This window comes from Salmo trutta, chromosome 2, assembly GCF_901001165.1.
Source record: "Salmo trutta chromosome 2, fSalTru1.1, whole genome shotgun sequence".
Taxonomy (NCBI): Eukaryota; Metazoa; Chordata; class Actinopteri; order Salmoniformes; family Salmonidae; genus Salmo; species Salmo trutta.
Window position 1 is genome coordinate 7,478,502 of NC_042958.1, and position 17,600 is coordinate 7,496,101.

Below are 17,600 nucleotides of genomic sequence, written 5' to 3' on the forward strand. Positions count from 1 at the left end.
GTCACCATTGGCCTTCTGGTGAAACCAGTGGAGGCTGCTGAGAGGAAGACAACTCATAATAATGTCTGGAACGGAGCAAATGGAATGGAATGAAACACATGGAAACCATGTGTTTAATTACCACAGGCCCATTCTCTCCAATTAAGGTGCCACCAACCTCCTGTGGGTGAAATCCCTGTGCGGTGTCTTTCCTCTCCGGTGAAGGACACCAGTATCTTTGTAGTGATTGGGTGTATTGATAAACCATCCAAACCGTAATTAATAACTTCACCATGCTCAAAGCGATATTCAATGTCAAATGTATTTATCTACCAACAGGTGGCCTTCTTTGTGAGGCATTTGGAAAAGCTCCCTGTCTTTGTGGTTGTATCTGTTTGAAATTCGCTGCTTGACTGAGGGACATGACAGATAATTATGTGTGGGGTACAGAGATGAGGTTGTCATTCAAAAATCATGTTAAACACTAGTATTGCACACAGAGTGAATCCATGCAACTCATGTGACTTGTTAAGCAAATCTTTACTCCTGAACTTATTTAGGCTTGCCATGGAAAGGTGTTGAATACATATTGACGTTTCAGCTTTTCATTTTTTTTATGTCTAAAAAACATAATTATACATTATGGGGTATTGAGTGTGGGCCAGTTACACAAAATCTAAATGTAATACATTTTAATGAGATATATAAAATGTTGGACCAATAAGACCAAAAGATGTCATGGAAATTGAATGTAAAGGTTTTTATTACAGTGCAATTAAAAAACAACCTTAAATTCAGCCTCAATTGTTTATTTTATTTAACACACAACATACAAACTGACACGATAACACCCCCTGTCACGCCCTGAGCAACTTTACTATAGAAAATGACATCTTACAAGGGTCAGGACATGACAAAATAGATATAAACTAAAAATAGACAATATCATTATTCTGGGAACTGTACAAAAGATGCAGAGAAACACTGACTAGTAGATGTTAACAGCATTCTGCCGTCACGTAGAGTTCCTTCACCAACCTCCTGTCTTGTATCAGACCACTGTCTCTCTAACTAACTGTGTCTTCTCTCCTCAGTCATCATTGACTTTATATGGTCTTAAACTGCCTTCAGTTGGCTAGTTGAACTCAGCAGTTCCTCTATACTGGAACCCATTAAACAGATGCTCTGTGAACTCATCACTCAAAATAAATGGTCCTAAATAAAGAGTAGCCTGCATAGTAACAGTATCACCACTATAGTAACAGTTAAACACTTTTCATCCCAGCAAATTCTACAAATATGCAGATAATCAAAGAGCACACAATTATAAATGTAACAAAATTATCAATATAAAATGAATACACAATGACAATACTGTACATAAAACACTTAATACCCATAGGAAGAGTAATTAACATGCACCTCTTTTATTCACTTGTGCTTAAAGACCATGGAGGTTGTTAAGTGGTGGTTACTGGTTCCCTCTACCGACCGTGGCCTGGTTGGAGCATACTGTCCCAGGCGGGGAGTTCTGTGGAGAGAACACAGAGAAAGGAACAGGTGTCAGGACCGACACTTCAGAAGAATAATGACTTCATAGTTACACAACACAGTATTCATTCAATTCTTCATTAAATGCACATTCTAGATGGGTTTTAAAAGTTGAGTCTAACATTCCCACCTGTCCCTGTGAACGGTCTGTCATGTCAAACCCACTGGGGAGTCTAGATGTTCTCCTCCTCCTGGAAGACAAGAATAAAGGTATTTTGACATCATTTAGGTTTTCATATACAAAAGCACAAACAGCATGATAAATATGTTTGCATTGAGGCTGGGAATATCTTTTTACCATGCAAAGAATACGATCAGACTGAAAAGGAAAAGCAACCCCAAGGTTTTTCCTACAATCTCAAAAACCTTTGCGTTAACAGGCTCTTCTTGCCCTGTAAATAAAACACATATTATGGTCATCTGTTCCAATGAGAGGAAACATTTTGCACATTGTCTAATATTACAAATATACTGTATATGTACAGATATAAGTTCTTAATTTAGCCAGTATTGTTGCAGCGAAATAATCCTGCAGCAAAAGGATTTGAACGTTTACTCCGTAATGTTGTTCCATTGGTGGTTAGGCTATTAGCTGGACAAAATAAGGCTACATGAAAAGTACAATACTATTAATATAACCACGTTTTAGTGCAGGTTTTTGGTGAATTTATGTAAATCACAAAGCTTATCTGCATTTCCCACAATGCAATAAACTTCTAAACAACAATATAGTGATCAAATTAATATCCGACAACTGTATCATACCTAGATACATATAGCAGGCTGTCACGCCCTGACCAGTATAAGGGGTTATTTGTCATTGTTGTTTGGTCAGGGTGTGGCAGGGGTGTGTTTGTTTTGTGTTGTCGGGGTTTTGGGGTTTTGTTCTATGTTTTGTATTTCTATGGTTTTTCTATGTTGTATATTTCTTTGTGTTGGCCTGGTATGACTCTCAATCAGGAACAGCTGTACATCGTTGTTGCTGATTGGGAGTCATACTTAGGTAGCCCTTTTTCACCTGTCGTTTGTGGGAAGTTGTTTTTGCACTGCTGTGTTTAGCCTGCAATACTGTGCGTTCTTTCGTTTTCTTGTTTTTTTTATTATGTTTCTCTAATAAAAGTTAAGATGAGCACTAAATCCGCTGCGCCTTGGTCTACTCTGTACGACGACCGTTGCAGAACTTCCCACCGACAACGGACCAAGCAGCGGGGGAAGGAGCAGCAGAGGAACTATGTGGACTACAAGGAATCATGGACATGGGAGGAAATTCTGGACGGGGCTGGACCATGGCACAAGGCTGGTGAATACCATCGCCCACCGGAGGAGATAGAGGAGATACATTTTTGGGGGGGGGGGCGGGGCACACGGGTAGTTTGGCTGGTCCAGGGTTGAGCCCCAAGCCAACTCTCCATGCTTACCGGAGACAGCGTGATACTGGTCAGGCCCCGTGCTATGGGGTGATGCGCACGGCATCTAGGCCGAGCATTCACAGGCCGATGTGCTCGTTGCCAGCATCCCGCATTTGCCAGGGGGTAGCGGGCACCCAGCCAGTACGGGTGGTGCCAGTCCTGCGCTCGAGACCGCCAGTGCTTCTCCACGGCCCAGTGTATCCTGTTCCTGCTCCTTGCACTAGCCTTGGGGTGTGTGTCTCCAGTCTGGTACCTCCACTACCAGCCCCACGCACCAGGCCTCCAGTGCGTCAGCCCAGTCCAACTCGTCCTGTTCCTGCTCCTCGCACTAGCCTTGGGGTGCGTGTCTCCAGTCTGGTACCTCCACTACCAGCCCCACTCACCAGGCCTCCAGTGCGTAAGCCCTGTCCAACTCGTCCTGTTCCTGCTCCTCGCACTAGCCTTGGGGTGCGTGTCTCCAGTCTGGTACCTCTACTACCAGCCCCACGCACCAGGTCTCCAGTGCATCAGCCCAGTCCAGCTCGTCCTGCTCCTGCTCCTCGCACTAGCCCTGTGGTGCATGTCCTAAGGCTGGCGCCTCCTAAGCCAGCCCCACGCATCAGGCCTTCAGTGCACAGTGCCTCGTCCAGAGCGTCCGGCGACAGTTCTTCGTCCAGAGCGCCCGGCGACAGTGCCTCGTCCAGAGCGCCCGGCGACAGTGCCTCGTCCAGAGCGTCCGGCGACAGTGCCTCGTCCAGAGCGTCCGGCGACAGTGCCTCGTCCAGAGCGTCCGGCGACAGTGCCTCGTCCAGAGCGTCCGGCGACAGTGCCTCGTCCAGAGCGTCCGGCGACAGTGCCTCGTCCAGAGCGTCCGGCGACAGTGCCTCGTCCAGAGCGTCCGGCGACAGTGCCTCGTCCAGAGCGTCCGGCGACAGTGCCTCGTCCAGAGCGTCCGGCGACAGTGCCCCGTAGAAAGACGGCCCACAGTCCGGAACCGAGAGAGTCGCCCTCCAGTACGACGCAGCCAGTGTCGCCCGGTTGCGAGGGTCCCCAGTCCAGGGTCGACGGAGAGGGACCTCACTCTAGAGACGTTATGTAAGTGGGGTGAGGCAGGGGTGGAGCGGGGTCTGCGTCCCGCTCCTGAGCCACCTCCGTAGGGGGGAGTATTGGGAAGGGGGGGGTGTTGCAGAAGCACCATCGGTGACGGTGGCCACCCTCCCTTCCCTCCCATGTAGTTCTGGGAATTTTTGTTGTTGTGGGTATTTGTGTTGGGTTTTATTTCAGGCGCATCTGGGGTCTGCGCCTTTGTGGGGGGATTCTGTCATGTCCTGACCAGTATAAGGGGTTATTTGTCATTGTAGTTTGGTCAGGGTGTGGCAGGGGTGTGTTTGTTTTGTGTTGGCGGGGATTTGGGGTTTTGTTCTATGGTTTTTCTATGTTGAATATTTCTTTGTGTTGGCCTGGTATGGCTCTCAATCAGGAACAGCTGTACATTGTTGTTGCTGATTGGGAGTCATACTTAGGTAGCCTTTTTTCACCTGTCGTTTGTGGGAAGTTGTTTTTGCACTGCTGTGTTTAGCCTGCAATACTGTGCGTTCGTTCGTTATCTTGTTTTTTTATTACATGTCTCTAATAAAAGTTAAGATGAGCACTCAATCCGCTGCGCCTTGGTCTACTCCGTACGACGACCGTTACACAGGCGTGTAGAAGTATATCTCTTCTACATCTATCTATATCTATATTTTTCTTAATGTTGTGCCATATTGAATGTGCCAATGCTTCTACCTTTAATATCCAGCTGCACTTCCTTTGACTTCCCACAGTCGTGACTATTTCTTGCTTCACAGTAGTACAGTCCTCCATCACCAACAGTCACATTGAGGGAGTAACTCTGTCCAGATGCTACCTGCATTGGTTTATCTCCACAAATCTGGAACCAGGTGAAGGTTGTCACAGGAGGGTTGGCTGTACTGCTGCAGGTCAGATTAACACAGCTGCCCACTAATACTGGATCAGCTGGACTGATGGAGGCCGAGGTGTCCTTAGGAGAGACTGAGGGAGAGGGATTCATTTAGAATGTATCTGGATATGGTATATTGAATAGTCTCATCAAAACCACTCTATTATAATCATCAGTGAAAACATGAGAGAATGATCTATTCAACAGGAACCGGTGGTTAAATCTTACATGAAACGTTAAGCATCATGGTATGTTGAGTTGTCTTGTTGCTTGTCCCTACTGGGTAGACTGCAGTACAAGTGATGTTCATCTTATGATTAAGGTACGACGGAGTGAAGGTCACCGTGGAGAGAACTGATTTGGTTTGGTCTGGATTTTCCTGCAGTTGGTTCTCAGTTGTAAACTGTGTTGGGAGCGTCCATGTCAGCTCAGGGGGGTGTTCAGGACAGGGAGCGATAGCAGAGCAGTTCAAGCTGACAGGGGTCCCTTCCCTCACCTCACCTGAGACATTAATGATGGGACTGGAAGGCAAATCTGTAACACATTGTAGATAAAGATATTTTACACTAATAGTTAGAATGTCTACTTATTCCACTCTTATCTTTGATAAAAGGAATCTAAACTGGAAATAATAGTTGGTTAAAAGTTGAATTGTCTCTTACCCCTGACAACTATATCAACAGACTTTCCAAGGTCTGTTGCATGGAATGGTTGACTCTCAATCCTGAAGAAGAATCTATTAGTGTAACTGGTGGTTACATTGAAGAAGACTGTGGTGCAGTTCTTCTGGGACATGTTTCCAGTTATCTTCCCTTGATATCTGTTGACCATCTTACTACTGTTAAATATCACACTGTCCGGATGCAGATCAAAGTAAGGGATTTCTTTCATCCACACTCCAGAGGTTTGTATTGTGCTGTTAAATTTATACTTATTTTGGTGAGGAATATCAAATGCACATGGGATTTGCACACAGCAGCCAGTCAGTACATCCAGTCTATCTGGCATTGTGACGATCAAATCTCGTTGACCAAAGCAGGCCAAAACACCTGGAACATAAAAGACAACATCAAGGAGGTTATGTGATCCAATGATGTTTTAACCCTAGATGACTGACAGGGGCCACTGTTTGGAAGCCACTGCACAACCATCATGTTACTCCTCCTCCATTTTAAAAGCTATAGAATGGCATTTAAAGGCATTTAATGTTAGAAGGATTACTTTATCCTATCCCAGGTATTCCTTATAGAGGTGGGGTTTCAGGTGTCTCCGGAAGGTGGTGATTGACTCCGCTGTCCTGGCATCGTGTGGGAGCTTGTTCCACCATTGGGGTGCCAGAGCAGCGAACAGTTTTGACTGGGCTGAGCGGGAACTGTGCTTCCGCAGAGGTAGGGAGGCGAGCAGGCCAGAGGTGGATGAACGCAGTGCCCTTCTTTGGGTGTAGGGACTGATCAGAGCCTGAAGGTACGGAGGTGCCGTTCCCCTCACAGCTCCGTAGGCAAGCACCATGGTCTTGTAGCGGATGCGAGCTTCAACTGGAAGCCAGTGGAGTGTGCGGAGGAGCAGGGTGACGTGAGAGAACTTGGGAAGGTTGAACACCAGACGGGCTGCGGTGTTCTGGATGAGTTGTAGGGGTTTAATGGCACAGGCAGGGAGCCCCACCAACAGCGAGTTGCAGAAAACCAGATGGGAGATGACAAGTGCCTGGATTAGGACCTGCGCCGCTTCCTGTGTAAGGCAGGGTCGTACTCTGCGAATGTTGTAGAGCAGTGCTCTGGGAAGGAAGTCAGCAGGAACTTAATGAATTCCAAACTCCGCTAAACGAGAGCTCTGAATATCTCAAATTCACCATGCTGACTGATGAGAGAAAAATAAACTACCTGGACTTATGGATAATCAAAGAGAATGATGCCTTACATACAGACTTGTATACAAAGCAAACAGACCTCAGTACCCTGCTACGTGCGGATAGTATGCATCCCCTTCCCCTCAGGAATGGTCTACCCTATAGCCAGTTATGCAGGGTTAAACGAATCTGTTGCCAACAGTCAGATTTTGACAGCAATGCTAAGAAAATGACAAATAAATTCAAAAGCAGAGGCAACAATGAAAAAACTCTTGACGCTGCAATGATCATAACATCTCAAAACCAAGAGAGGATTTTCTAAAAAGTTAACCAAAGAAGAGAAGCAACGCAACATTTTTTTGCACTAAGTATAGCAAGTGTTCATAGAAAATGAAAGCAATCCTGAAAAAGCACTGGCATATTCTGCAATCAGACAACAAAATTGCACACCCCCTCAAGGAACCCCCACTGGTGATCTATAAGCATGGTTGCAATTTTGGGGATAGCTTAGTGAGATCTGACCTGCCCCCTGAGCCCACTCAGACACTCTTGACACCCATTCCAAATGGGAACTACAAATGTGGCTCATGCTCACAGTGCAATAGCTTTACAAAAACATCCTTCTTCAGACACCCACATACAGGTGGAAAAATCCCTGTTAGGGGTATCATCTCTCGCAAGACTAATGGAGAAATCTATCTCATCACATGTTCAGGTGGAAAAGCCTGTTTATTACAAATGATAAAACTATTAAAACAATGCATGCCTGAAAACCGCAGCTCAATCAGGTGTAATAACACTGACTATCTAGTAGCAGCTCACTTTGTTGAAGCTACCCATCCCATCTCCTCCCTCAAATACACAGGTACTGAGCATGTTGCTCTACCAAGGAGAGGAATTAACATGGAGGTCCTACTACTACAGATGGAGGTCTACTGTATATATGCTTTTTAAAAACATTGACCCCTAGTGGTCTGAATATTGACTTTGTCTTTTAAGAGTTTCACTCAATTCATTCAAATTAACCTCATCATTTACACCCTTTCTTCTTTAAGGTTGCTACCCCTATCATAGCCAAGCCTATCTCCAACCTTTTTAACCTGTCTCTCCTTCCTGGGGCGGTTCCCATTGCTTGGAATGCAGCCACGGTTCCTCCTTTATTTAAAATGGGGGAATCAAGCTGATCCTAACTGTTCTAGGCCTATTTCTATTTTGCCACGTTTATGAAAAGTGTTGGAAAAACTTGTCAATTATCAACTGACTGGCTTTCTTTATGTCTATAGTATTCTCTCTGGTATGTAATCTGGTTTCCGCTCAGGTTATGGATGTGTCACTGCAACCTTAAAGGTCCTCAAAGATGTTGCCATCGCCTTTGATAGTGCTACTATTTTTATTGACTTGGCCAAAGCTTTTAATACGGTAGACCTTTCCATTCTTGTGGGCCAGCTAAGGAATATTGGTGTCTCTGAGGGGTCTTTGGCCTGGTTTGCTAACTACTTCTCTCAAAGATTGCAGTGTATAAAGTCAGAAAATCTGCTGTGTCAGCCACTGCCTGTCACCAAGGGAGTACCCCAAGGCTCAATGCTAGGCCCCACGCTCTTCTCAATTTTCATCAACAACATAGCTCAGGCAGTAGGAAACGCTCTCATACATTTATATGCAGATGATACAGTCTTATACTCAGCTGGCTCCTCCCCGGATTTTGTGTTAAATGCTCTACAACAAAGCTTTCTTCGTGTCCAAAAAGCTTTCTCAACCCTTAACCTTGTTCTGAATACCTCCAAAACAAAGGTCATGTGGTTTGGTAAGAAGAATGCCCCTCGCCCCACAGGTGTTATTACTACCTCTGAGGGTTTAGAGCTCGAAGTAGTCACCTCATACATGTTCTTGGGAGTATGGCTAGACAGTACACTGTCCTTCTCTCAGCACATATCAAAGCTGCAGGCTAAAGTTAAATCTAGACTTGGTTTCTTCAATCGTAATCGCTCCTCTTTCACCCCAGCTGCCAAACTAACCCTGATTCAGATGACCATCCTACCCATGTTAGATTATGGAGACATAATTTATAGATCAGCAGGTAAGGGTGCTCTTGAGCGGCTTGATGTTCTTTCCCATTCGGCCATCAGATTTTCCACCAATGCTCCTTATAGGACACATCACTGCAGTCTATACTCCTCTGTAAATTGGTCATCTGTGTATACCCGTCTCAAGACCCATTGGTTGATGCTTATTTATAAAACATTCTTAGGCCTCACTCCCCCCTATCTGAAATGTCTACTACAGACATCATCCTCCACATACAACACCCGTTCTGCCAGTCACATTCTGTGAAAGGTCCCAAAAGCACACATATCCCTGGGTCGCTCGTCTATTCAGTTCGCTGCAGCTAGTGACTGGAACGAGCTGCAACAAACACTCAAGCTGGACAGTTTTATCTCAGTCTCTTCAGTCAAAGACTCAATCATCCACACTCTTACTGACAGTTGTGGCTGCTTTGTGTGATGTATTGTTGCCTCTACCTGCTTGCCCTTTGTACTGTTGTCTGTGCCCAATAATGTTTGTACCATGTTTTGTGCTGCTACCAATTTGTGTTGCTACCATGTTGTTGTCATGTTGTGTTGCTACCATGCTGTGTTGTCATGTGTTGCTGCCATGCTATGTTGTTGTCTTAGGTCTCTCTTTATGTAGTGTTGTGTTGTCTCTCTTGTCGTGATGTGTGTTTTGTCCTATATTTATATTTAATTTATTTATTTTAATCCCAGCCCCTGTCCCCGCAGAAGGTATTTTGCCTTTTGGTAGGCCGTTAATGTAAATAAGAATTTGTTCTTAACTGACTTGCCTATTTAAATAAAGGTTAAATAAATACAATTTATAAATAATTATGACACATCCCTCACTATTGTCATTGGTTGCACTAGCTGCACTGTATGTCTACATAACCTGGTTCAAACGTTCATGACATTACCCTGAAGAAGGCACAGTGATGCCGAAACGTTGGTGTTTAACCCAATCAATTACTGGGGGTTTATATACATAGAGTTCAACTCTCTTTGTTTTTATAGCTGACAGTGTATTCACCGTTAGTCAACACCTCTACAATAAGTAATTTTCTCTGAGTGTGCTCCAGCTCATGCTTTTTATGTGACATGAACATAAAACATTTAAAAATAAACATGTAAAGACATTAAAGTATTTTATTTTTAGAGTACTAACTTTTCTGTCCCACCTACAATAAAATACTTAATTTCATGTCATTTTGTCCTTAAAACATTTGATTGAAATACTGTAGAATATTATACACATAATTGGTACAGTCTCTCCCAATAATAATAATATGAATTTATTTCAATGTAGAGGTGATTTTTCAATTGGTTGTTATGTCATCAAGGAGTGAGGTGACGTGTGTTTGTGAGCAGAGGACCACTAGTTTGAGCCCGGTATGGGGATAGGGACAGTGGTGGAAGCTTTACTGTCAGCTGCACACTGACGTTGGTTTCACATGCACATACAGTGACATGAAAAAGTATTTACCCCTTTCTGATTTTTTCTGTTACATATATTTTTTAAATATTTAATGTTACCAGATGTTCAACCAAAACCTTATATTAGATCAAAGGAACCTGAGTTTAAAAATAACCCAAGAAACGTATTGTTATTTTATTTATTGAATTAACAAAGTTATGCAACACCCAATTCCCCTGTGTGAAAAAGTAATTGCCCCCTTACACTCAATAACTTGTTGTGCCACCATTCCAAAACAAAAAATTTATTAAAAGCAACAAATTTGAAGTTTTGTAATGGCCTAGTCAAAGTCCAGACCTAATTCCAACTGAGACATTGTGGAAGGACTTGAAACGAGCAGTTCATGATTGAAAACCCACAAATGTTGCTGAGTTAAAGCAGTTCTGCGTGGGAGAGTGGGCCAGAATTCCTCCACAGAGATGTGAGAGACTGATCAACAACTATAAGAAGTGTATGGTTGGTTGTCATTTCAGCTGATGGAGGCATTACCAGTTATTGAGTGTTAGGGGCAATTACTTTTTCACACAGGGGCATTTGATGTTGCATAACTTTGTTTATGAAATAAATTAAATAAGTACGTAATTGTTGTGTTGTTAGTTCACTCAGGTTCCCCTTATCTAATATCAGCTTTTGATTGAATATCTGATAACATGCAGTATCAAAACATTGGAAAGGGGGCAAAAAGTGTTTCATAGCAGAGTTTGAATCCAGACTATTAAACTCCACGAATCAGGATTTAATTGTACACTTTTCTACACAATTAAAAAGCCGGAATATAGCACATCCCATAAAATATCAAGACTTGTGCTTATTCCTCTGTCTGATTCATAACTAATTGTTGTTGTGTGGAAGACTCACCTGACATAAAGAGGCCAATCAGAAAAAACATGTTCTCAGGACAAGCCATGTGAGAACTCACTCACTACTGATCACCTGAAACATCTCACTGAACTGGTATTATCCAATAACTAATTAATCTTTGAGTCAGACTTTTTCCTTCAAATTTGGGGTGTAGCCATGGGCTCCCACTTTGCCCCCAACTATGTGAACCTGTATGTGGAACAATTTGAAGAAGCACTCATCTACAAAACAGAGACAGACCCCCTACTCTCTAAAATCCTCTCATGGAAGAGATACATAGATGATGTCTTTGTGTTCTGGGAAGGAAATAAGCAGGAACTAAACCAAACTCTGCTAAACGAAAGCTCTGAATATCTCAAATTCACCATGCAGACTGATGAGAGAAAAATAAACTACCTGGACTTATGGATCATTAAAGAGAATGATGCCTTACATACAGACCTGTACACACAGCCAACAGACCTCAATACCCTCCTACGTGTGGATAGTATGCATCCCCTTCCCCTCAAGAATGGTCTAACATATAGCCAGTTATGCAGGGTTAAACGAATCTGTTGCCAACAGTCAGATTTTGACAGCAATGCTAAGAAAATGAAAAATAAATAAAAAATCAGAGGCTACAAGGAAAAAAGTATTGATGCTGCAATAACGAAAATATCTGAAAAACCAAGAGAGGATTTGCTAAAAAGTTAACCAAAGAAGAAAAACACCGCTACAGACTTTTGGACTACGTACACCAAGAGTTCAGAGAAAATGAAAGCAATCCCAAAAAATCACTGACATATTCTACAATAAGACGAAAAAATTGCACACCTCTTCAAGGACCCCCCACTGGTGGTCTATAAGTGTGGTCGCAATATTGGGGATAGCTTAGTGAGATCTGACCTGCCCACTGAGCCCACTCAGACACTCTTGACACCCATTCCAAATGGGAACTACAAATGTGCCTCATGCTCACAGTGCAATAGCTTTACAAAAACATCCTTCTTCAGACACCCACATACAGGTGGAAAAATCCCTGTTAGGGGTATCATCTCTTGTAAGACAAATGTAGAAATCTATCTCATCACATGTTCATGTGGAAAAGCCAACTCATTACAAACAAAACAACAATTAAAACAATGCAGAGCTGAACACTGCAGCTCAATCAGCTGTAAGAACACTATCTAGTAGCAGCTCACTTTATTGAAGCTACCCATCCCATCTCCTCCCTCAAATACACAGGTATTGAGCATGTTGCTCTACCAAGGAGAGGAGGTAACATGGAGATCCTACTACTACAGAGGAGAGGAGGTAACATGGAGATCCTACTACTACAGAGGGAGGACTACTGGATTTCCTATTTTAAAACATTGACCCATAGTGGTCGGAATATTGACTTTGATCTCAGGCCCTTCTTATGAACAATTACTTTTATGAAGAAGTCTTATAAATGAATATATTCTTTCTACAGCCTTTCAGCATAGAACCAATATGTTCCCACTGTTGATGGTGCTTATTATGCATTATGGATGAACCAAAAGATTACATGTAACAACATTTAATGAAATTGGAAACAATTAAATATATGTGAAATTAAATTAAACAATAATGTATGTTGATGCTAATCTTATACTAATGTTAATGATAACAATACGCTAATATATTCAATATGCTGTAAACTATTATTTTAACAGTTTTACTCAATTCATTCTAATTAACCTCATAACTATGACACACCCCTCACTATTGTCATTGGTTGCACTAGCTGCACTGTATGTCTACATAACCTGGTTCAAAGATTCATGACATTACCCTGAAGAAGGCACAGTGATGCCGAAACGTTGGTGTTTTACCCAATGAATTAGTGGGAGATTATATATATAGAGTGTTCAACTCTCTTTGATTTTATAGCTTACAGTGTATTCACCGTTAGTCAGAACCTCTACAATAAGTAATATTCTCTGTGTGTGCTCCAGCTAATGCTTTTTATATGACCTGAACATAACAAATATAATTAGAAATATGTAAAGATTTTTAAGTATTTTATTTATAGAGTACTAACTTTAATGTCCCCCTCTACAACAAAATACATAAATACATGTAATTTGTCCTTGAAACATTTGATTTAAATACTGTAGAATTCCATTAATTCTTATGGAGGAATGCTTCTTCTGGGGAGTACCAGTGGATTTAAAGTCTCTCATTGGCTGTTACATAGCACCAAAGATCGAGGGTTTATATACATCATTGGAACAGTCTCTTCCAATAATAGTAATATTAACTTATTTCTATGTACAGGTGATTTTAAAATGGTTGGTGTATTGTCAAGGAGTGAGGTAACATGTGTTTGTGAGCAGAGGACCACTAGTTTGAGCCCGGTATGGTGATAGGGACAGTGGTGGAAGCCATACTGTCAGCCGCAACATGAAGTCGGTTTCACATGCACATACAGTGACATGAAACAGTATTTCCCCCATTCTGGATCTCTATTTATTTTATTTTTTTTCTGAATGTTATCAGATCTACAACCAAAACCTAATATTAGATAAAGGGAACTTGAGTTTACAAATAACAAAAAAAAGTATAGTTACTACATTTATTTCATGAACAAAGTTATGCAACACCCAATTCCCCTGTGTGAAAAAGTAATTGCCCCCTTACACTCAATAACTGGTTGTTTCACCATTCCAAAACACACAATCAAGTCTACATGAAAATTGATTAAAAGCAACAAAATTAAAGTTTTGGAATGGCCTACTCAAAGTCCAGACCTAATCCCTATTGAGATATTGTGGCAGGACTTGAAACAAGCAGTTCATGCCTGAAAACCAACAAATGTTGTTGAGATAAAGCAGTTCTGCATGGGAGAGTGGGCCAAAATTCCTCCACAGCAACGTGAGAGACTGATCAACAGCTATAGGAAGTGTATGGTTGGTTGTCATTTCAGCTAAAGGAGGCACAACCAGTTATTGAGTGTTAGGGGGCAATTACATTTTATTTTTAATTTAACGTGTATTTGACCCCCTCTCAATCAGAAAGATTTCTGGCTCCCAGGTGTCTTTTATACAGGTAACGAGCTTAGATTAGGAGCACACTCTTAAAGGGAGTGCTCCTAATCTCAGTTTGTTACCTGTATAAAAGACACCTGTCTACAGAAGCAATCAATCAATCAGATCCTAAACTCTCCACCATGGCCAAGACCAAAGAGCTCTCCAAGGATGTCAGGGACAAGATTGTAGACCTACACAAGGCTGGAATGGGCTACAAGACGTTCGCCAAGCAGCTTGGTGAGAAGGTGACAACAGTTGGTGCGATTATTCGCAAATTTAAGAAACCCAAATAACTGACATTCTCCCTCGGCCGGGGGCTCCATGCAAGATCTCACCTCGTGGAGTTGCAATGATCATGAGAACAGTGAGGAATCAGCCCAGAACTACATGGGAGGATCTTGTCAAAGATCTCAAGGCAGCTGGGACCATAGTCACCAAGAAAACAATTGGTAACAAACTACGCCGTGAAGGACTGAGGCATCAACTCAACTCGCCGTGTTTGGAGGAGGAGGAATGCTGCCCATGACCCAAAGAACACCATCCCCACCGTCAAACATGGAGGTGGAAACATTGTGCTTTGGGGGTGTTTTTCTGCTAAGGGGACAGGACAACTTCGCCGCATAAAGGGACGATGAACGGGGCCATGTACTGTCAAATCTTGGGTGAGAACCTCCTTCCCTCAGCCAGGGCATTGAAAATGGGTGTGGCTCAAGAAGAAGGACATTACGGTCCTGGAGTGGCCGAGCCAGTCTCCATACCTTAATCCCATAGAAAATCTGTGGAGGGAGCTGAAGGGTCGAGTTGCCAAACGTCAGCCTCAACACCTTAATGACTTGGAGAAGATTTGCAAAGAGGAGTGGGACAAAATCCCTCCTGAGATGTGTGCAAACCTGGTGGCCAACAACAAGAAACGTCTGACCTCTGTGATTGCCACCAAGTACTAAGTCATGTTTTGCAGAGGGGTCAAATACTTATTTCCTTCATTAAAATGCAAATCAATTTATAACATTTTTGACATGCGTTGTTTTTTATTTTTGTTGTTGTTATTCTGTCTCTCACTGTTCAAATAAACCTACCATTGAAATTATAGACTGATCATTTCTTTGTCAGTAGGCAAACGTACAAAATCAGCAGGTGATCAAATAATTTTTTCCCTCACTGTATCTGTGGGATTTAAAAAATATAGTTACATTTTGAACCAAAACCAACAACTAATTTATTCTAATAAAAAAAAAGGAAAGTTTAATTTGAGTTTGATACAAAACATATGGTTGTCACATTATGTTTCAACATGAAAAACAGACTTGGTATGAAACAGAGTAACTGTAATTATATCTGACTGATTCTCACACACCACTCAACTTCTCCTACACCAACTTCCTCTTTGAAGTCTATTTGCCAAGAGGAGCCTGGTGGGCTGGATGCCACAGAGACCCTCTTTTCACTCCACTTTGATACGGAATTTACTTTTTCGTAGCATGTATATGAGAATTTATCTAGCAGGGTAGGAGAATTAACGTAGCATGTTAAGAGACTGAGGTTACCTTCTATGGGCTAGGTGGGACGTTTGCGTCCCACCCTAGTCAACAGCCAGTGAAATCACATGGAGCGAAATACAAATACCTAAAAAATGCTATAACTTCAATTTCTCAAACATATGACTATTTTAATCTAACCACATTGTCCGATTTCAAAAAGGCTTTACAGTGAAAGCAAAACATTAGATTATGTCAGGAGAGTACCCTGCCAACAATAATCACACAGCCATTTTCAAAGCAAGCATATATGTCACAAAAACCAAACCCACAGCTAAATGCAGCACTAACCTTTGATGATCTTCATCAGATGACACTCCTAGGACATTATGTTATACAATACATGCATGTTTTGTTCAATCAAGTTCATATTTATATCAAAAAACAGCTTTTTACATTAGCATGTGATGTTCAAGTTTGGCCCTCACCAAACTCAGATTTACTATAAGAAAAGTTGGATTACCTTTGCTGTTCTTCGTCAGAATGCACTCCCAGGACTTCTACTTCAACAACAAATGTTGTTTTGGTTCCAAATAATCCAGTTATATTCAAATACCTCCGTTTTGTTCGTGCGTTCAGGTCACTATCCGAAGGGTGACGCGCGAGCGCGTTTTGTGACAAAAAAAATTCAAAATATTCCATTACAGCCTTCCCTGTAGCCCAGTTGGTAGAGCATGGTGTTTGCAACACCAGGGTTGTGGGTTCGATTCCCATGGGGGGCCAGCACAGAAAAATGTATGAGTTGTATGAAATGTATGAATTCACTACTGTAAGTTGCTCTGGATAAGAGTGTCTGCTAAATGACTAAAATGTAAATTTAAAAAAATTACCGTACTTCGAAGCATGTCAAACGCTGTTTAAAATCCATTTTAATGCTATTTCTCTCGTAAAATAGCGATAATATTCCAACCGGGTGACGTTGTATTCAGGCTGAAAGAAAGAAATGGAGAATTCTCATGAACGTGCTTCTCAGTCTCACTGTTCCCAGGCTGACCACTCACAAACAGAGCTGCTGTACTTCGCCCAGAGACTGCAGACACCCCATTACACTTTCTGGCACCTTCTGAGAGCCAATGGAAGCCTTAGAAAATGTCACGTTACAGCAGAGATGCTGTATTTTTGATAGAGATGCAACTGAAGGACAACAAATTGTCAGACAGGGCACTTCCTGTATGGAATCTTCTCAGGTTTTGGCCTGCCATATGACTTCTGTTATACTCACAGACACCATTCAAACAGTTTTAGAAACTTTAGAGTGTTTTTGTCATCCAAATCTACTAATTATATGCATATTCTCGTTTCTGGGCAAGAGTAGTAACCAGTTTAAATTGGGTACGTTTTTTATCCGGCCGTGCAAATACTGCCCCCTAGCCCCAACAGGTTAAGGCTTAGGGCTCCCGAGTGGCGGAGCGGTCTAAGGCACTGCATCTCAGTGCTTGAGGTGTAATTACAGTACCTGGTTTGAATCCAGGTCCACATCCAACTGTGATTGGGAGTCGCATAGGGAGGTGCAAAATTGGCCCAGCATCATCTGGGTTTGGCCTGGGTACACCGTCGTTGTAAATAAGAATTTGTTCTTAACTGACTTGCCTGGTAAAAGGGATATGGTTAAGGAAAATGCTCTCCTAACCAGGGTTGGAAGGCAGCATTTGGTACCTGAGCTTATAGTGGCAAGAAAAAGTGTGTGAACCCTTTGGAATTACCTGGATTTCTGCTTAAATTGGTCATACAATTTGATCTGATCTTCATCTAAGTCACAACATTAGACAAACACGGTCTGCTTAAACTAATAACACACAAAAAATTATACGTTTTCACGTCTTTATTGAACACACAGAGTAAACATTCACAGTGCAGGGTGAGAAAGGTTTGTGAACCTTTGGATTTTATAACTGGTTAACCCTCCTTTGGAAGCAATAACCTCAA

The 17,600-nt window shown here is 42.2% G+C and overlaps 1 protein-coding gene across 2 annotated transcripts in view; it reads right to left on the bottom strand.

The window, feature by feature from the left end:
• Positions 1–724: 724 nt before the first annotated feature.
• The window catches only part of LOC115149651 (B-cell receptor CD22-like), a 36,971-nt gene continuing 20,095 nt past the window's right edge, over positions 725–17,600 (bottom strand). Inside the window, exons 3-8 of one of the 2 annotated variants that reach the window (XM_029692605.1) lie at positions 5,541–5,927; positions 5,107–5,412; positions 4,704–4,970; positions 1,829–1,922; positions 1,661–1,721; positions 725–1,510 (exon numbers count right to left, since the gene is read on the bottom strand). In XM_029692605.1, coding sequence (XP_029548465.1) covers positions 1,451–1,510; positions 1,661–1,721; positions 1,829–1,922; positions 4,704–4,970; positions 5,107–5,412; positions 5,541–5,927 — 1,175 coding nt within the window. In that variant the 3' untranslated portion in view covers positions 725–1,450. The remainder of the gene's footprint in view (positions 1,511–1,660; positions 1,722–1,828; positions 1,923–4,703; positions 4,971–5,106; positions 5,413–5,540; positions 5,928–17,600) is intronic. The other variant, XM_029692606.1, reaches the window with a different exon arrangement.